The 12,338-nt window shown below is 69.9% G+C and overlaps 1 protein-coding gene across 1 annotated transcript in view; it reads left to right on the top strand.

Moving 5' to 3' along the window:
* The first annotated feature begins 7,532 nt into the window (after positions 1-7,532).
* Positions 7,533-12,338, top strand: part of LOC144489810 (P2X purinoceptor 3-like) — a 35,140-nt gene continuing 30,334 nt past the window's right edge. Inside the window, exons 1-2 of the mRNA XM_078207654.1 lie at positions 7,533-7,589; positions 8,125-8,320. Of these exons, the coding sequence (XP_078063780.1) occupies positions 7,533-7,589; positions 8,125-8,320 (253 nt within the window). The remainder of the gene's footprint in view (positions 7,590-8,124; positions 8,321-12,338) is intronic.

The raw sequence follows: 12,338 nt of genomic DNA, 5'->3' as shown, positions 1-12,338 counted from the left end.
CGGAGGAGGGGCTCCCCCCCCCCCGGGGCTCCTCTTCCCAGGGCTGTGGGTCAGAGGGTGGCGTTGGCTCAGTCCGCCCCTCGGCCCCAGACGCCCGGACACCCCACAAGCCCGGAGAATCCTCCGGCTCAAAGTCGGGGGTGCCCAGCATCGGAGGCCGGGACGGAGAGGGGGGGCCCTCCTCACCACCGTCACCCAGGGACCCAAACATCGGGGTGCTGCCGCAGTCCCCAGCAGGCAGAAGACGAACTCCTCCGGGGTGGTAAATTGGACCGGGCAGAACGGAGCCACAGGGGCCCCGCTCTCACCGAGCCCCGGGGGGCCCCGCTCCCACCGAGCCCCGGGGGCCCCGCTCTCACCGAGCCCCGGGGCCCCGCTCTCACCGAGCCCCGGGGGGGCCCCGCTCCCACCGAGCCCCGGGGGGCCCCGCTCCCACCGAGCCCCGGGGGGGCCCCGCTCTCACCGAGCCCCGGGGGGCCCCGCTCTCACCGAGCCCCGGGGGGCCCCGCTCTCACCGAGCCCCGGGGGGCCCCGCTCTCACCGAGCCCCGGGGGCCCGCTCTCACCGAGCCCCGGGGGCCCCGCTCTCACCGAGCCCCGGGGGGGGCCCCGCTCTCACCCGGCCCCGGGGGGGCCCCGCTCCCACCGAGCCCCGGGGGGCCCCGCTCTCACCGAGCCCCGGGGGGCCCCGCTCTCACCGAGCCCCGGGGGGGCCCCGCTCCCACCGAGCCCCGGGGGGGCCCCGCTCCCACCGAGCCCCGGGGGGGCCCCGCTCTCACCGAGCCCCGGGGGGGCCCCGCTCTCACCGAGCCCCGGGGGGCCCCGCTCTCACCGAGCCCCGGGGGGGCCCGTCTCACCGAGCCCCGGGGGGGCCCCGCTCTCACCGAGCCCCGGGGGGGCCCGTTCTCACCCGGCCCCGGGGGGCCCCGCTCTCACCGAGCCCCGGGGGGGCCCCGCTCTCACCCGGCCCCGGGGGGGGCCCCGCTCTCACCGAGCCCCGGGGGGGGCCCCGCTCTCACCCGGCCCCGGGGGGGCCCCGCTCTCACCGAGCCCCGGGGGGGGCCCCGCTCTCACCGAGCCCCGGGGGGGCCCCGCTCTCACCGAGCCCCGGGGGCCCCGCTCTCACCGAGCCCCGGGGGGGCCCCGCTCTCACCGAGCCCCGGGGGGGCCCGCTCTCACCGAGCCCCGGGGGGCCCCGCTCTCACCGAGCCCGGGGGGGCCCCGCTCTCACCCGGCCCCGGGGGGGCCCCGCTCCCACCGAGCCCCGGGGGGGCCCCGCTCTCACCGAGCCCCGGGGGGCCCCGCTCTCACCGAGCCCCGGGGGGGCCCCGCTCCCACCGAGCCCCGGGGGGCCCCGCTCCCACCGAGCCCCGGGGGGGCCCCGCTCTCACCGAGCCCCGGGGGGGCCCCGCTCTCACCGAGCCCCGGGGGGGCCCCGCTCTCACCGAGCCCCGGGGGGGCCCGTTCTCACCGAGCCCCGGGGGGCCCCGCTCTCACCGAGCCCCGGGGGGGCCCCGCTCTCACCCGGCCCCGGGGGGCCCCGCTCTCACCCGGCCCCGGGGGGGCCCCGCTCTCACCGAGCCCCGGGGGGCCCCGCTCTCACCGAGCCCGGGGGCCCGCTCTCACCCGGCCCCGGGGGGCCCCGCTCTCACCGAGCCCCGGGGGGGCCCCACTCTCACCGAGCCCCGGGGGGGCCCCGCTCCCACCCGGCCCCGGGGGGCCCCGCTCTCACCCGGCCCCGGGGGGCCCCGCTCTCACCCGGCCCCGGGGGGGCCCCGCTCTCACCCGGCCCCGGGGGGGCCCCGCTCTCACCGAGCCCCGGGGGGCCCCGCTCTCACCGAGCCCCGGGGGGGGCCCCGCTCTCACCGAGCCCCGGGGGGCCCCGCTCTCACCCGGCCCCGGGGGGGCCCCGCTCTCACCGAGCCCGGGGGGGCCCCGCTCTCACCCGGCCCCGGGGGGGCCCCGCTCTCACCGAGCCCCGGGGGGGCCCCGCTCTCACCGAGCCCCGGGGGGGCCCCGCTCCCACCGAGCCCCGGGGGGGCCCCGCTCTCACCGAGCCCCGGGGGGGCCCCGCTCCACCCGGCCCCGGGGGGCCCCGCTCTCACCCGGCCCCGGGGGGCCCCGCTCTCACCGAGCCCCGGGGGGCCCGTTCTCACCCGGCCCCGGGGGGGCCCCGCTCTCACCGAGCCCCGGGGGGGCCCCGCTCTCACCCGGCCCCGGGGGGGGCCCCGCTCTCAACCGAGCCCCGGGGGGGCCCCGCTCTCACCCGGCCCCGGGGGGGGCCCCGCTCTCACCGAGCCCCGGGGGGGGCCCCGCTCTCACCGAGCCCCGGGGGGGCCCCGCTCTCACCGAGCCCCGGGGGCCCCGCTCTCACCGAGCCCCGGGGGGGCCCCGCTCTCACGAGCCCCGGGGGGGCCCCGCTCTCACCGAGCCCCGGGGGGCCCCGCTCTCACCGAGCCCCGGGGGGGCCCCGCTCTCACCGAGCCCCGGGGGGGCCCCGCTCTCACCGAGCCCCGGGGGGCCCCGCTCTCACCGAGCCCCGGGGGGGCCCCGCTCTCACCGAGCCCCGGGGGGCCCCGCTCTCACCCGGCCCCGGGGGGCCCCGCTCTCACCCGTCCCCGGGGGGGCCCCGCTCTCACCGAGCCCCGGGGGGGCCCCGCTCTCACCGAGCCCCGGGGGGGCCCCGCTCCCACACGGCCCCGGGGGGGCCCCGCTCTCACCCAGCCCCGGGGGGCCCCGCTCCCACCGAGCCCCGGGGGGGCCCCGCTCTCACCCGGCCCCGGGGGGGCCCCGCTCCCACACGGCCCCGGGGGGGCCCCGCTCTCACCCAGCCCCGGGGGGGCCCCGCTCTCACCCAGCCCCGGGGGGGCCCCGCTCTCACCCGTCCCCGGGGGGCCCCGCTCCCACACGGCCCCGGGGGGGCCCCGCTCTCACCCAGCCCCGGGGGGGCCCCGCTCTCACCCAGCCCCGGGGGGCCCCGCTCCCACACGGCCCCGGGGGGCCCCGCTCTCACCCAGCCCCGGGGGGGCCCCGCTCTCACCCAGCCCCGGGGGCCCTGCTCTCACCGAGCCCCGGGGGGGCCCCGCTCTCACCGAGCCCCGGGGGGGCCCCGCTCTCACCCGGCCCCGGGGGGGCCCCGCTCTCACCCTCCCCGGGGGGCCCCGCTCTCACCCAGCCCGGGGGGGCCCCGCTCTCACCCGTCCCCGGGGGCCCCGCTCTCACCCGTCCCCGGGGGGCCCCGCTCTCACCCGGCCCCGGGGGGGCCCCGCTCTCACCGAGCCCCGGGGGGGCCCCGCTCCCACCCGGCCCCGGGGGGCCCCGCTCCCACCGAGCCCCGGGGGGCCCCACTCTCACCCGGCCCCGGGGGGCCCCGCTCTCACCGAGCCCCGGGGGGGCCCCGCTCTCACCGAGCCCCGGGGGGCCCCGCTCCCACCCGGCCCCGGGGGGGCCCCGCTCTCACCGAGCCCCGGGGGGGCCCCGCTCTCACCGAGCCCCGGGGGGGCCCCGCTCCCACCCGGCCCCGGGGGGCCCCGCTCTCACCGAGCCCCGGGGGGGCCCCGCTCTCACCGAGCCCCGGGGGGGCCCCGCTCCCACCCGGCCCCGGGGGGGCCCCGCTCTCACCGAGCCCCGGGGGGCCCCGCTCTCACCGAGCCCCGGGGGGCCCCGCTCCCACCCGGCCCCGGGGGGCCCCGCTCTCACCCGGCCCCGGGGGGGCCCCGCTCTCACCCGGCCCCGGGGGGCCCCGCTCTCACCCGGCCCCGGGGGGCCCCGCTCTCACCGAGCCCCGGGGGGCCCCGCTCCCACCGAGCCCCGGGGGGCCCCGCTCTCACCGAGCCCCGGGGGGGCCCGTTCTCACCGAGCCCCGGGGGGCCCCGCTCTCACCGAGCCCCGGGGGGCCCGTTCTCACCGAGCCCCGGGGGGGCCCCGCTCTCACCGAGCCCCGGGGGGCCCCGCTCTCACCGAGCCCCGGGGGGGCCCGTTCTCACCGAGCCCCGGGGGGCCCCGCTCTCACGAGCCCCGGGGGGGCCCCGCTCTCACCGAGCCCCGGGGGGGCCCGTTCTCACCGAGCCCCGGGGGGGCCCGCTCTCACCGAGCCCCGGGGGGGCCCGTTCTCACCGAGCCCCGGGGGGGCCCCGCTCTCACCGAGCCCCGGGGGGCCCCGTTCTCACCGAGCCCCGGGGGGGCCCCGCTCTCACCGAGCCCCGGGGGGGCCCGTTCTCACCGAGCCCCGGGGGGGCCCCGCTCTCACCGAGCCCCGGGGGGGCCCCGTTCTCACCGAGCCCCGGGGGGGCCCCGTTCTCACCGAGCCCCGGGGGGGCCCCGCTCTCACCGAGCCCCGGGGGGGCCGTTCTCACCGAGCCCCGGGGGGCCCCGCTCTCACCCGGCCCCGGGGGGCCCCGCTCTCACCGAGCCCGGGGGGGGCCCCGCTCTCACCGAGCCCCGGGGGGCCCCGCTCTCACCGAGCCCCGGGGGGGCCCCGCTCTCACCGAGCCCCGGGGGGGCCCCGCTCTCACCCGGCCCCGGGGGGCCCCGCTCTCACCGAGCCCCGGGGGGCCCCGCTCTCACCGAGCCCCGGGGGGGCCCCGCTCTCACCGAGCCCCGGGGGGGCCCCGCTCTCACCGAGCCCCGGGGGGGCCCCGCTCTCACCGAGCCCCGGGGGGGCCCCGCTCCCACCGAGCCCCGGGGGGCCCCGCTCTCACCGAGCCCCGGGGGGCCCCGCTCTCACCGAGCCCCGGGGGGGCCCCGCTCTCACCGAGCCCGGGGGGCCCCGCTCTCACCCGGCCCCGGGGGCCCCGCTCTCACCGAGCCCCGGGGGGGCCCGCTCTCACCGAGCCCCGGGGGGCCCCGCTCTCACCCGGCCCCGGGGGGGCCCCGCTCTCACCGAGCCCCGGGGGGGGCCCCGCTCTCACCGAGCCCCGGGGGGCCCCGCTCTCACCGGCCCCGGGGGGGGCCCCGCTCTCACCGAGCCCCGGGGGGGGGCCCCGCTCTCACCGAGCCCCGGGGGGGCCCCGCTCTCACCGAGCCCCGGGGGGCCCCGCTCCCACCGAGCCCCCGGGGGGCCCCGCTCTCACCCGGCCCCGGGGGGCCCCGCTCTCACCGAGCCCCGGGGGGGCCCCGCTCTCACCCGGCCCCAGGGGGCCCCGCTCTCACCCGGCCCCAGGGGGCCCCGCTCTCACCCGGCCCCGGGGGGCCCCGCTCTCACCGAGCCCCGGGGGGGGCCCCGCTCTCACCCGGCCCCGGGGGGCCCCGCTCCCACCGAGCCCCGGGGGGGCCCCGCTCTCACCGAGCCCCGGGGGGGCCCCGCTCTCACCCGGCCCCGGGGGGGCCCCGCTCTCACCGAGCCCCGGGGGGCCCCGCTCTCACCCGGCCCCGGGGGGCCCCGCTCCCACCGAGCCCCGGGGGGGGCCCCGCTCTCACCGAGCCCCGGGGGGGCCCCGCTCTCACCGAGCCCCGGGGAGCCCCGCTCCCACCGAGCCCCGGGGGGCCCCGCTCCCACCGAGCCCCGGGGGGCCCCGCCTGGAGGACCGCGGCTCCACGTGCTTTTGTTTGCGAGACTTTTTCTTGCCCCCAGTCTGGGGGAAGGGCATGAAGACGGGACGGGGCGGGGCAGGGGATGGTGTGAACCGGGAGAGGGGCGAGGGTGCCACCACCTCTGAGCGAGGGGAGGGGGTGTGGGGAGCCCCACAGGTCCCGAGTTCCCCCCTCCCCCGAGGTGTAGCGCCTCCTCTTGAGGGGCAGCCTCATGGCAGGGGATGCCCCTCACACTCTGCCCCTCCCCTTCCCGCCCCGTCCCCGGGAGGTGTCGGTTGTGCCGGCTCTGGGTCGCCTACCCCCCCACGCCCGGACCCGGGAACCCGCGCAGCCGCGACCCCGGGCCCAGCACTGGGCACCGAAGTGTCCACAGGCCCCGGTAGATGGTAGAGGGGGGGTGGAGGTGGAAGTATCCCCCGAGCCGGCTGCCGGGGTGACCGGGGTAGTGGGGGTCGGGGTTCCGTTACCCCCCTTCTTTTTCCTGCCCTTCTTCCCCGGGGTCCTCTGGCCACGCGGAGGCTCCGCTCCCCACACCGCCGGCAGCCGAGGTGGCAGTCGATGCCAGCGTGGCCTCCTCTCGCGGGGGGCCAGATGGTACTCGGTCAGGGGGAGAGGGGGCTGCGGTGCCAGCTGCGACCGCCTTGCGTTGGGGGTCGGTGGCCTTGAGGGTGGGGCAGTTCTTATTAACATGTCGCACCTCCTTACGGGCACGGCACCGCACACCGTCCGCGGACCAGGAGACCCGGTAGGTGATCCCGGATAAGTGTGTGGTGATCCATTTTGGCAGATCCAATGGGATGAAGCAGCAGTATAATATGAAGGGTACCATTCTTAGCAGTGTAGACGATCAGAAGGACCTTGGGGTCCGGGTCCATAGGACTCTTAAATCGGCCTCGCAGGTGGAGGATGCGGTCAAGAAGGCGTACGGCGTACTGGCCTTCATTAATCGAGGGATTGAGTTTAGGAGTCGGGAGATAATGCTGCAGCTTTATAGGACCCTGGTTAGACCCCACTTGGAGTACTGCGCGCAGTTCTGGTCACCTCATTACAGGAAAGATGTTGAAGCCATTGAAAGGGTGCAGAGGAGATTTACAAGGATGTTGCCTGGATTGGGGGGCATGCCTTATGAGGATAGGTTGAGGGAGCTTGGTCTCTTCTCCCTGGAGAGACGAAGGATGAGAGGTGACCTGATAGAGGTTTACAAGATGTTGAGAGGTCTGGATAGGGTAGACTCTCAGAGGCTATTTCCAAGGGCTGAAATGGTTGCTACGAGAGGACACAGGTTTAAGGTGCTGGGGGGTAGGTACAGAGGAGATGTCAGGGGTAAGTTTTTCACTCAGAGGGTGGTGGGTGAGTGGAATCGGCTGACGTCGGTGGTGGTGGAGGCAAACTCGTTGGGGTCTTTTAAGAGACTTCTGGATGAGTACATGGGATTTAATGGGATTGAGGGCTATAGATAGGCCTAGAGGTGGGGATGTGATCGGCGCAACTTGTGGGCCGAAGGGCCTGTTTGTGCTGTGGCTTTCTATGTGTTCTATCCCCTGGAACGGGACGTTGAACCCTCCCTCCAGGACCTCCTCCCGGGCCAGGCGCACAAACACCCGGCACCGGGAGGAGTGTACAAGATGGAGGGAGGGGTCCCGAAGGCCGAGTGGGATCGGCGCCACCCCGGACCTGACCTCCCCCAGTAGGTGGAGAGGGGGGAGGAGGAGCTCCACAGGTTCGAAGGGCGGGACGTTCGAGATGATCGAGCTGTGGGCCACCGCCAGGAAGGTCCCGCCCACCGTGAGCCCCTTCTCCAGGGCAGGGTGGACCTCCCGCCCGGCCAACAACCCCAGCGTTGCCCCCACGCAGGCCTCGATGATCATGTCGGGGTGGGCGTAGCACTGAGCCCCGAGCCGCTTGGTGATGAGCTGAAACGGTGGCAGGGCCTTGGGAGCCGCCACACCCGCATAGGCGGGTCGAGAAGGCCCCACCCCCGGCGACGCTGCCAACATCGCCATGTTAGTCAAGGGAGTGCTACGCCCACCCCGAGACTGCCCAGATTCTCGGCAGGGCGTACTGGAATGTCGTGTCTCCATGGGAGAGGGCTGGGAAAGGGGGTGGGCTGTAGGGAGGGATAGGGAATGGGCCTCTCTGCCCAGGTGGCCGGGTGAGGCCAGAGAGGGAATGAGGGAGGGTGGGGTGCGTGGGTGCGGGTTCAGGTGCTCTCCCCCAAGAGCTGGAGAGGGAGAGAGGAGGTTGGAGGGGCAGGAGGGAGGACGAGGGATAGGGCACTGAGGAGGGCCGGCGCCCCAGTCAGGAGGAAGGGAGGGGTTGGGGGCAGCAGCAGTGGGTGGGGGGGTCTTCTCTCCTTCGGCCCTCCTGTCCAAAACAGGAACAGTCTCGGGTGTCTTCACCCCCCAATCCCTGTAGATGGAAAGCTTGATATTCTTCCCCCCGCCGCTCCCTTCCAGGCACCGACCTTTCGAAGACAAGGGCAGCAGCCCAAGCACTCAGTCCCTTGATGGAGCTGTTGTTGAAGCTGGATCGTTCCCCCCTCCATGCATGGAGAAACAAAGGAAAGGAACTCTGTGTGTGTCTCTCCCCCCAGGGAAAGAGCACCCTCCAATGGCCGGACAGCGGGAAGGGAGGCTCCTCTTCCTCCTCTCCCTACCTCTGGCTGGAAACTCAAACAGCTCTGCAGGAGAGAATCCTGTCCACAGCCTGTGTCTCGAATCGCAATGGCTCCCACTCCAGCCAGGCATTCAGCGGCATCCCAGGAATCCAATCCCCTGTGTTGGATGCCGGTGAGGTGGATTGGCCATGCTAAATCTGTGGTGTTATGGGGATAAGGGGTGGGCCTGGGTGAGATGCTCTGTCAGAGAATAGGTGCACACTGAATGGGCAGAATGGCCTCCTTCCACACGGTCGGGAGGCTAGGATTCGAGGATTTGGAGCTGGATTCTCTGTTTCTTCCCATGTTTTGCAGAGATGTGATCACTGCTCCCAACTCTTCCGATATCAATCTCTTTTTCTCTACACTTATCCCCTTTTCTATCTCTCTCTCTCTCTCCCTCTCTCTCTCTCTCTCTCTGTCTCTCTCTCTCTATCCCTCTCTGTCTCTCTATCCCTCTCTCTCTCTCTGTCTCTCTCTCTGTCCATCTCTCTGACCCTCCCTCTCTTTGTGTCCCTCTCTCTCTCTCTCTCTGTCCCTTTCTCTCTCTCTCTCTGTGTCCCTCTCTCTCTCTCTCTCTCTCTGTCCCTTTCTCTCTCTCTCTCTGTGTCCCTCTCTCTCTCTCTCTCTGTCCCTCTCTCTCTCTGTCCCGACCTCTCTTTGTCCCTCCCTCTCTTTGTGTCCCTCTCTCTCTCTCTCTCTGTCCTTCTCTCTCTCTGTCTCTCTCTCTCTCTGTCCCTCTCTCTCTCTGTCTCTCTCTCTCTCTGTCCCTCTCTCTCTCTGTCCCTCTCTCTCTCTCTCTCTCTCTCTGTCCTTCTCTCTCTCTATCTGTCCCTCTCTCTCTCTCTCTCTCTCTGTCCCTCTCTCTCTCTGTCTCTCTCTCTCTCTGTCCCTCTCTCTCTCTGTCTCTCTCTCTCTCTGTCCCTCTCTCTCTCTGTCCCTCTCTCTCTCTGTCCCTACCTCTCTTTGTCCCTCCCTCTCTTTATCCCTCCCTCTCTCTGTCCCCCCCTCTCTCTGTCCTCCCCTCTCTCTGTCCCCCGCTTTCTCTGTGTCCCCCCCCTCTCTGTGTCCCCCCCCTCTCTCTGTGTCCCCCTCTGTCTCCCTGTGTCCCACGCTCTCTCTCTGTGTCCCACGCTCTCTCTCTCTGTCTCTGTCCCGCTCTCTCTGTCTCTGTCCCGCTCTCACTCTCTGTCTCTGTCCCGCTCTCTCTCTCTGTCTCTGTCCCGCTGTGGTGAACCATAGATGGTTATCACTATGGGTACTTGTACATATGTTACTCTTGTTACTGTTGGGGTTAGGGTTGGGGTGTTCCACCTGTTGATATTGTTCTGTGGTACACTCCGTTTGGCTCCGCCTTCCTATAGGAGTATAAAGGTCACTGCACTTCCTAGTGACCCTTTAGTCTGGGATTGTATTGTTAAGCAGTATGCTCTATTCTTGTTGCGAATAAAAGCCTTTATTCCCGGGTACGATCGAGCCTCTCGAGTGAATTAATCGCGCATCAATTTTATTCGCAACAAATTTTGTTCTGAAAAAAAAATGGAGCAGATGCTGAAACCCGATCGGCTAACCTTGGATCCGCGTGCCGCTGGAGCGTCGAACACTTTCGACCATTGGTTGAAGTGTTTCCAGGATTATATCGACGCCTCAACAGCAGTCCAAACCGACGCCGACAGATTGCGGGTCCTCCACGCAAGGGTGAGCGACACTGTGTATGCAACAATCCGCGATTCACAAGACTACAAAGAGGCCATCGAATTACTCAAGAAGCTGTACCATAAACCGCCAAACGAGATTCATGCTCGTCACCTACTCGCCACTCGACGGCGGCAGCCCGGCGAAAGGACGGGACAGTACCTGCGCGAACTTCAGCAGCTAGCCAGAGCCTGCAATTGCAAGTCAGTGTCGGCTACTCAATACACTAACGATCTGATCCGAGATGCGTTCGTGGCGGGAATCGGCTCATCCTATATTCGCCTGCGGCTGCTGGAGCAAGGTAACTTGGACCTAGCTAAGACGGTGGAATTGGCTGATGCGATGGAAACGGCCTCCAGAAGTCTCGAAACCTACCCCACCGACCACGTGGGAACATCGTGGCAAGTACAGCCACCGACTCAACTCTACCCGGCGGCTCCTAGGAACTGCGCGATCGTGCTTTCAACCTCGGACCTGACGACGGCGGCAGCTCCAGGGGGCCCACGGTGCTATTTCTGCGGATTGGCGAAGCACCCTCGTCAGAGATGTCCGGCCAGGACGGTGTTTTGCTCCGCTTGTGGGAAGAAAGGGCACTATGCAAAAGTGTGCCGAGCGAAGCCCCCTTCGAAGCCCAGCAGTGCTGCGTGTGACTCCCCAGGATCCATCTCCTCGTCTCCGGCCTCGATGTCTTCAACCACGTGCGATTCACGGGCGCCGCCATTCCTGAGGACGACGACGCAAGACACGTGCGACCTGCGGGTGTCGCCACTTTCAACGCCATCGACCACGTTCGATCCATGGGCGCAGCCATTTTAGTCGACACCGGCCGCAGACGACCAGCAGGGGTCCTCATCGTCGACCATCTCAGCTGCCTGCAGTTGCACTCGGGATCCAACAGTGGCGTCAATCATCCTGGACCAGGCCAAGCCTCACAGACTCGACAAGTCCATGATGGACATAGAGGTAAACAGACGCCTGACACATTGACAGCGGGAGCACGGAGAGCTTCATCCATCCGGATACGGTGAAACGGTGCGCTCTCCGCGTACAAACTGTCAGGCAGACCATCTCTATGACGTCGAGGTCCCGATCTGTTACCGTTCTTGGGAGCTGCGTGGTAACTCTAACAGTGCGGGGCACAGTTTATGAGAACTTCAGGCTCCTCGTGTTACCGCACCTTTGCGCTCCAGTACTCCTGGGACTAGACTTTATGGTCCACCTGAGGAATGTGACCCTGCGGTACGATGGGCCACTCCCTCCACTTTCAGTGGGAGAACAGCAGCCTCCAAATTGTCCAGCGCGCTCCACATGCAGTCTCTCGATGCTCAAAATTACCCCGCCTTCTTTATTTGAAAATCTCGTGGCAGGCTGCAAGCCCATTGCAACTAAGAGCAGGCGTTACAGCGCTGAGGATCGGATCTTTATTCGATCTGAGGTTCAGCGGCTCCTCAGGGAAGGGATCATTCAACCTAGCACTAGCCCATGGAGAGCACAAGTCGTGGTGGTCAAGACTGGAGACAAGCCCCGGATGGTCATAGACTATAGTCAGAGCATTAATAGATACACGCAGCTGGACGCGTACCCTCTCCCGCGCATATCTGACATGGTCAACCAGATTGCGCAGTACCGGGTGTTCTCCACCATTGACTTGAAGTCAGCCTACCACCAGCTCCCCCTTCACCCAGAGGACCGAAAATATACGGCCTTTGAGGCGGATGGCCGTCTCTACCACTTCTTAAGGGTCCCTTTTGGCATCACTAATGGGGTCTCGGTCTTCCAGCATGAGATGGACCGAATGGTGGACCAAAACGGGCTACGGGCTACCTTCCCGTACCTGGGCAACGTCACTATCTGCGGCCATGACCAGCAGGACCACGACGCCAACCTCCAGAAGTTTTTACGCACTGCGTCTCGCCTGAATCTGACCTATAACAGGGAGAAGTGTGTATTCAGCAAGCGCCGCCTAGCAATTCTCGGATACGTGGTGGAAAACGGGGTCATCGGCCCCGATCCAGACCGTATGCGTCCCCTCCTTGAACTTCCCCTCCCCACTAGCATCAAAGCACTGAGAAGGTGCTTAGGCTTCTTTTCGTTTTACGCACAGTGGGTTCCCAATTATGCGGACAAAGCCCGTCCGCTCATAAAATCTACCTCCTTTCCCCTAGCAGCAGAGGCTCGCTTAGCCTTTGAAGGGATAAAAGCCGACATCGCGAAAGCCACGATGCACGCTGTCGATGAGTCCATCCCCTTCCAGGTGGAGAGTGATGCATCTGATTTCGCCCTGGCCGCCACACTTAACCAGGCGGGCAGGCCCGTCGCCTTTTTCTCTCGCACCCTCCAAGGCCCTGAAATTCGGCATTCCACTGTGGAGAAAGAGGCTCAGGCCATTGTGGAGGCCGTACGGCATTGGCGCCATTATTTGGCTGGCAAACGATTTACCCTGCTCACGGACCAGC

Source organism: Mustelus asterias, unplaced genomic scaffold (genome assembly GCF_964213995.1).
Source record: "Mustelus asterias unplaced genomic scaffold, sMusAst1.hap1.1 HAP1_SCAFFOLD_2563, whole genome shotgun sequence".
NCBI lineage: Eukaryota > Metazoa > Chordata > Chondrichthyes > Carcharhiniformes > Triakidae > Mustelus > Mustelus asterias.
Note: the sequence above shows the minus strand (reverse complement) of the source record. Positions and strands in the feature narration are given on the sequence as shown.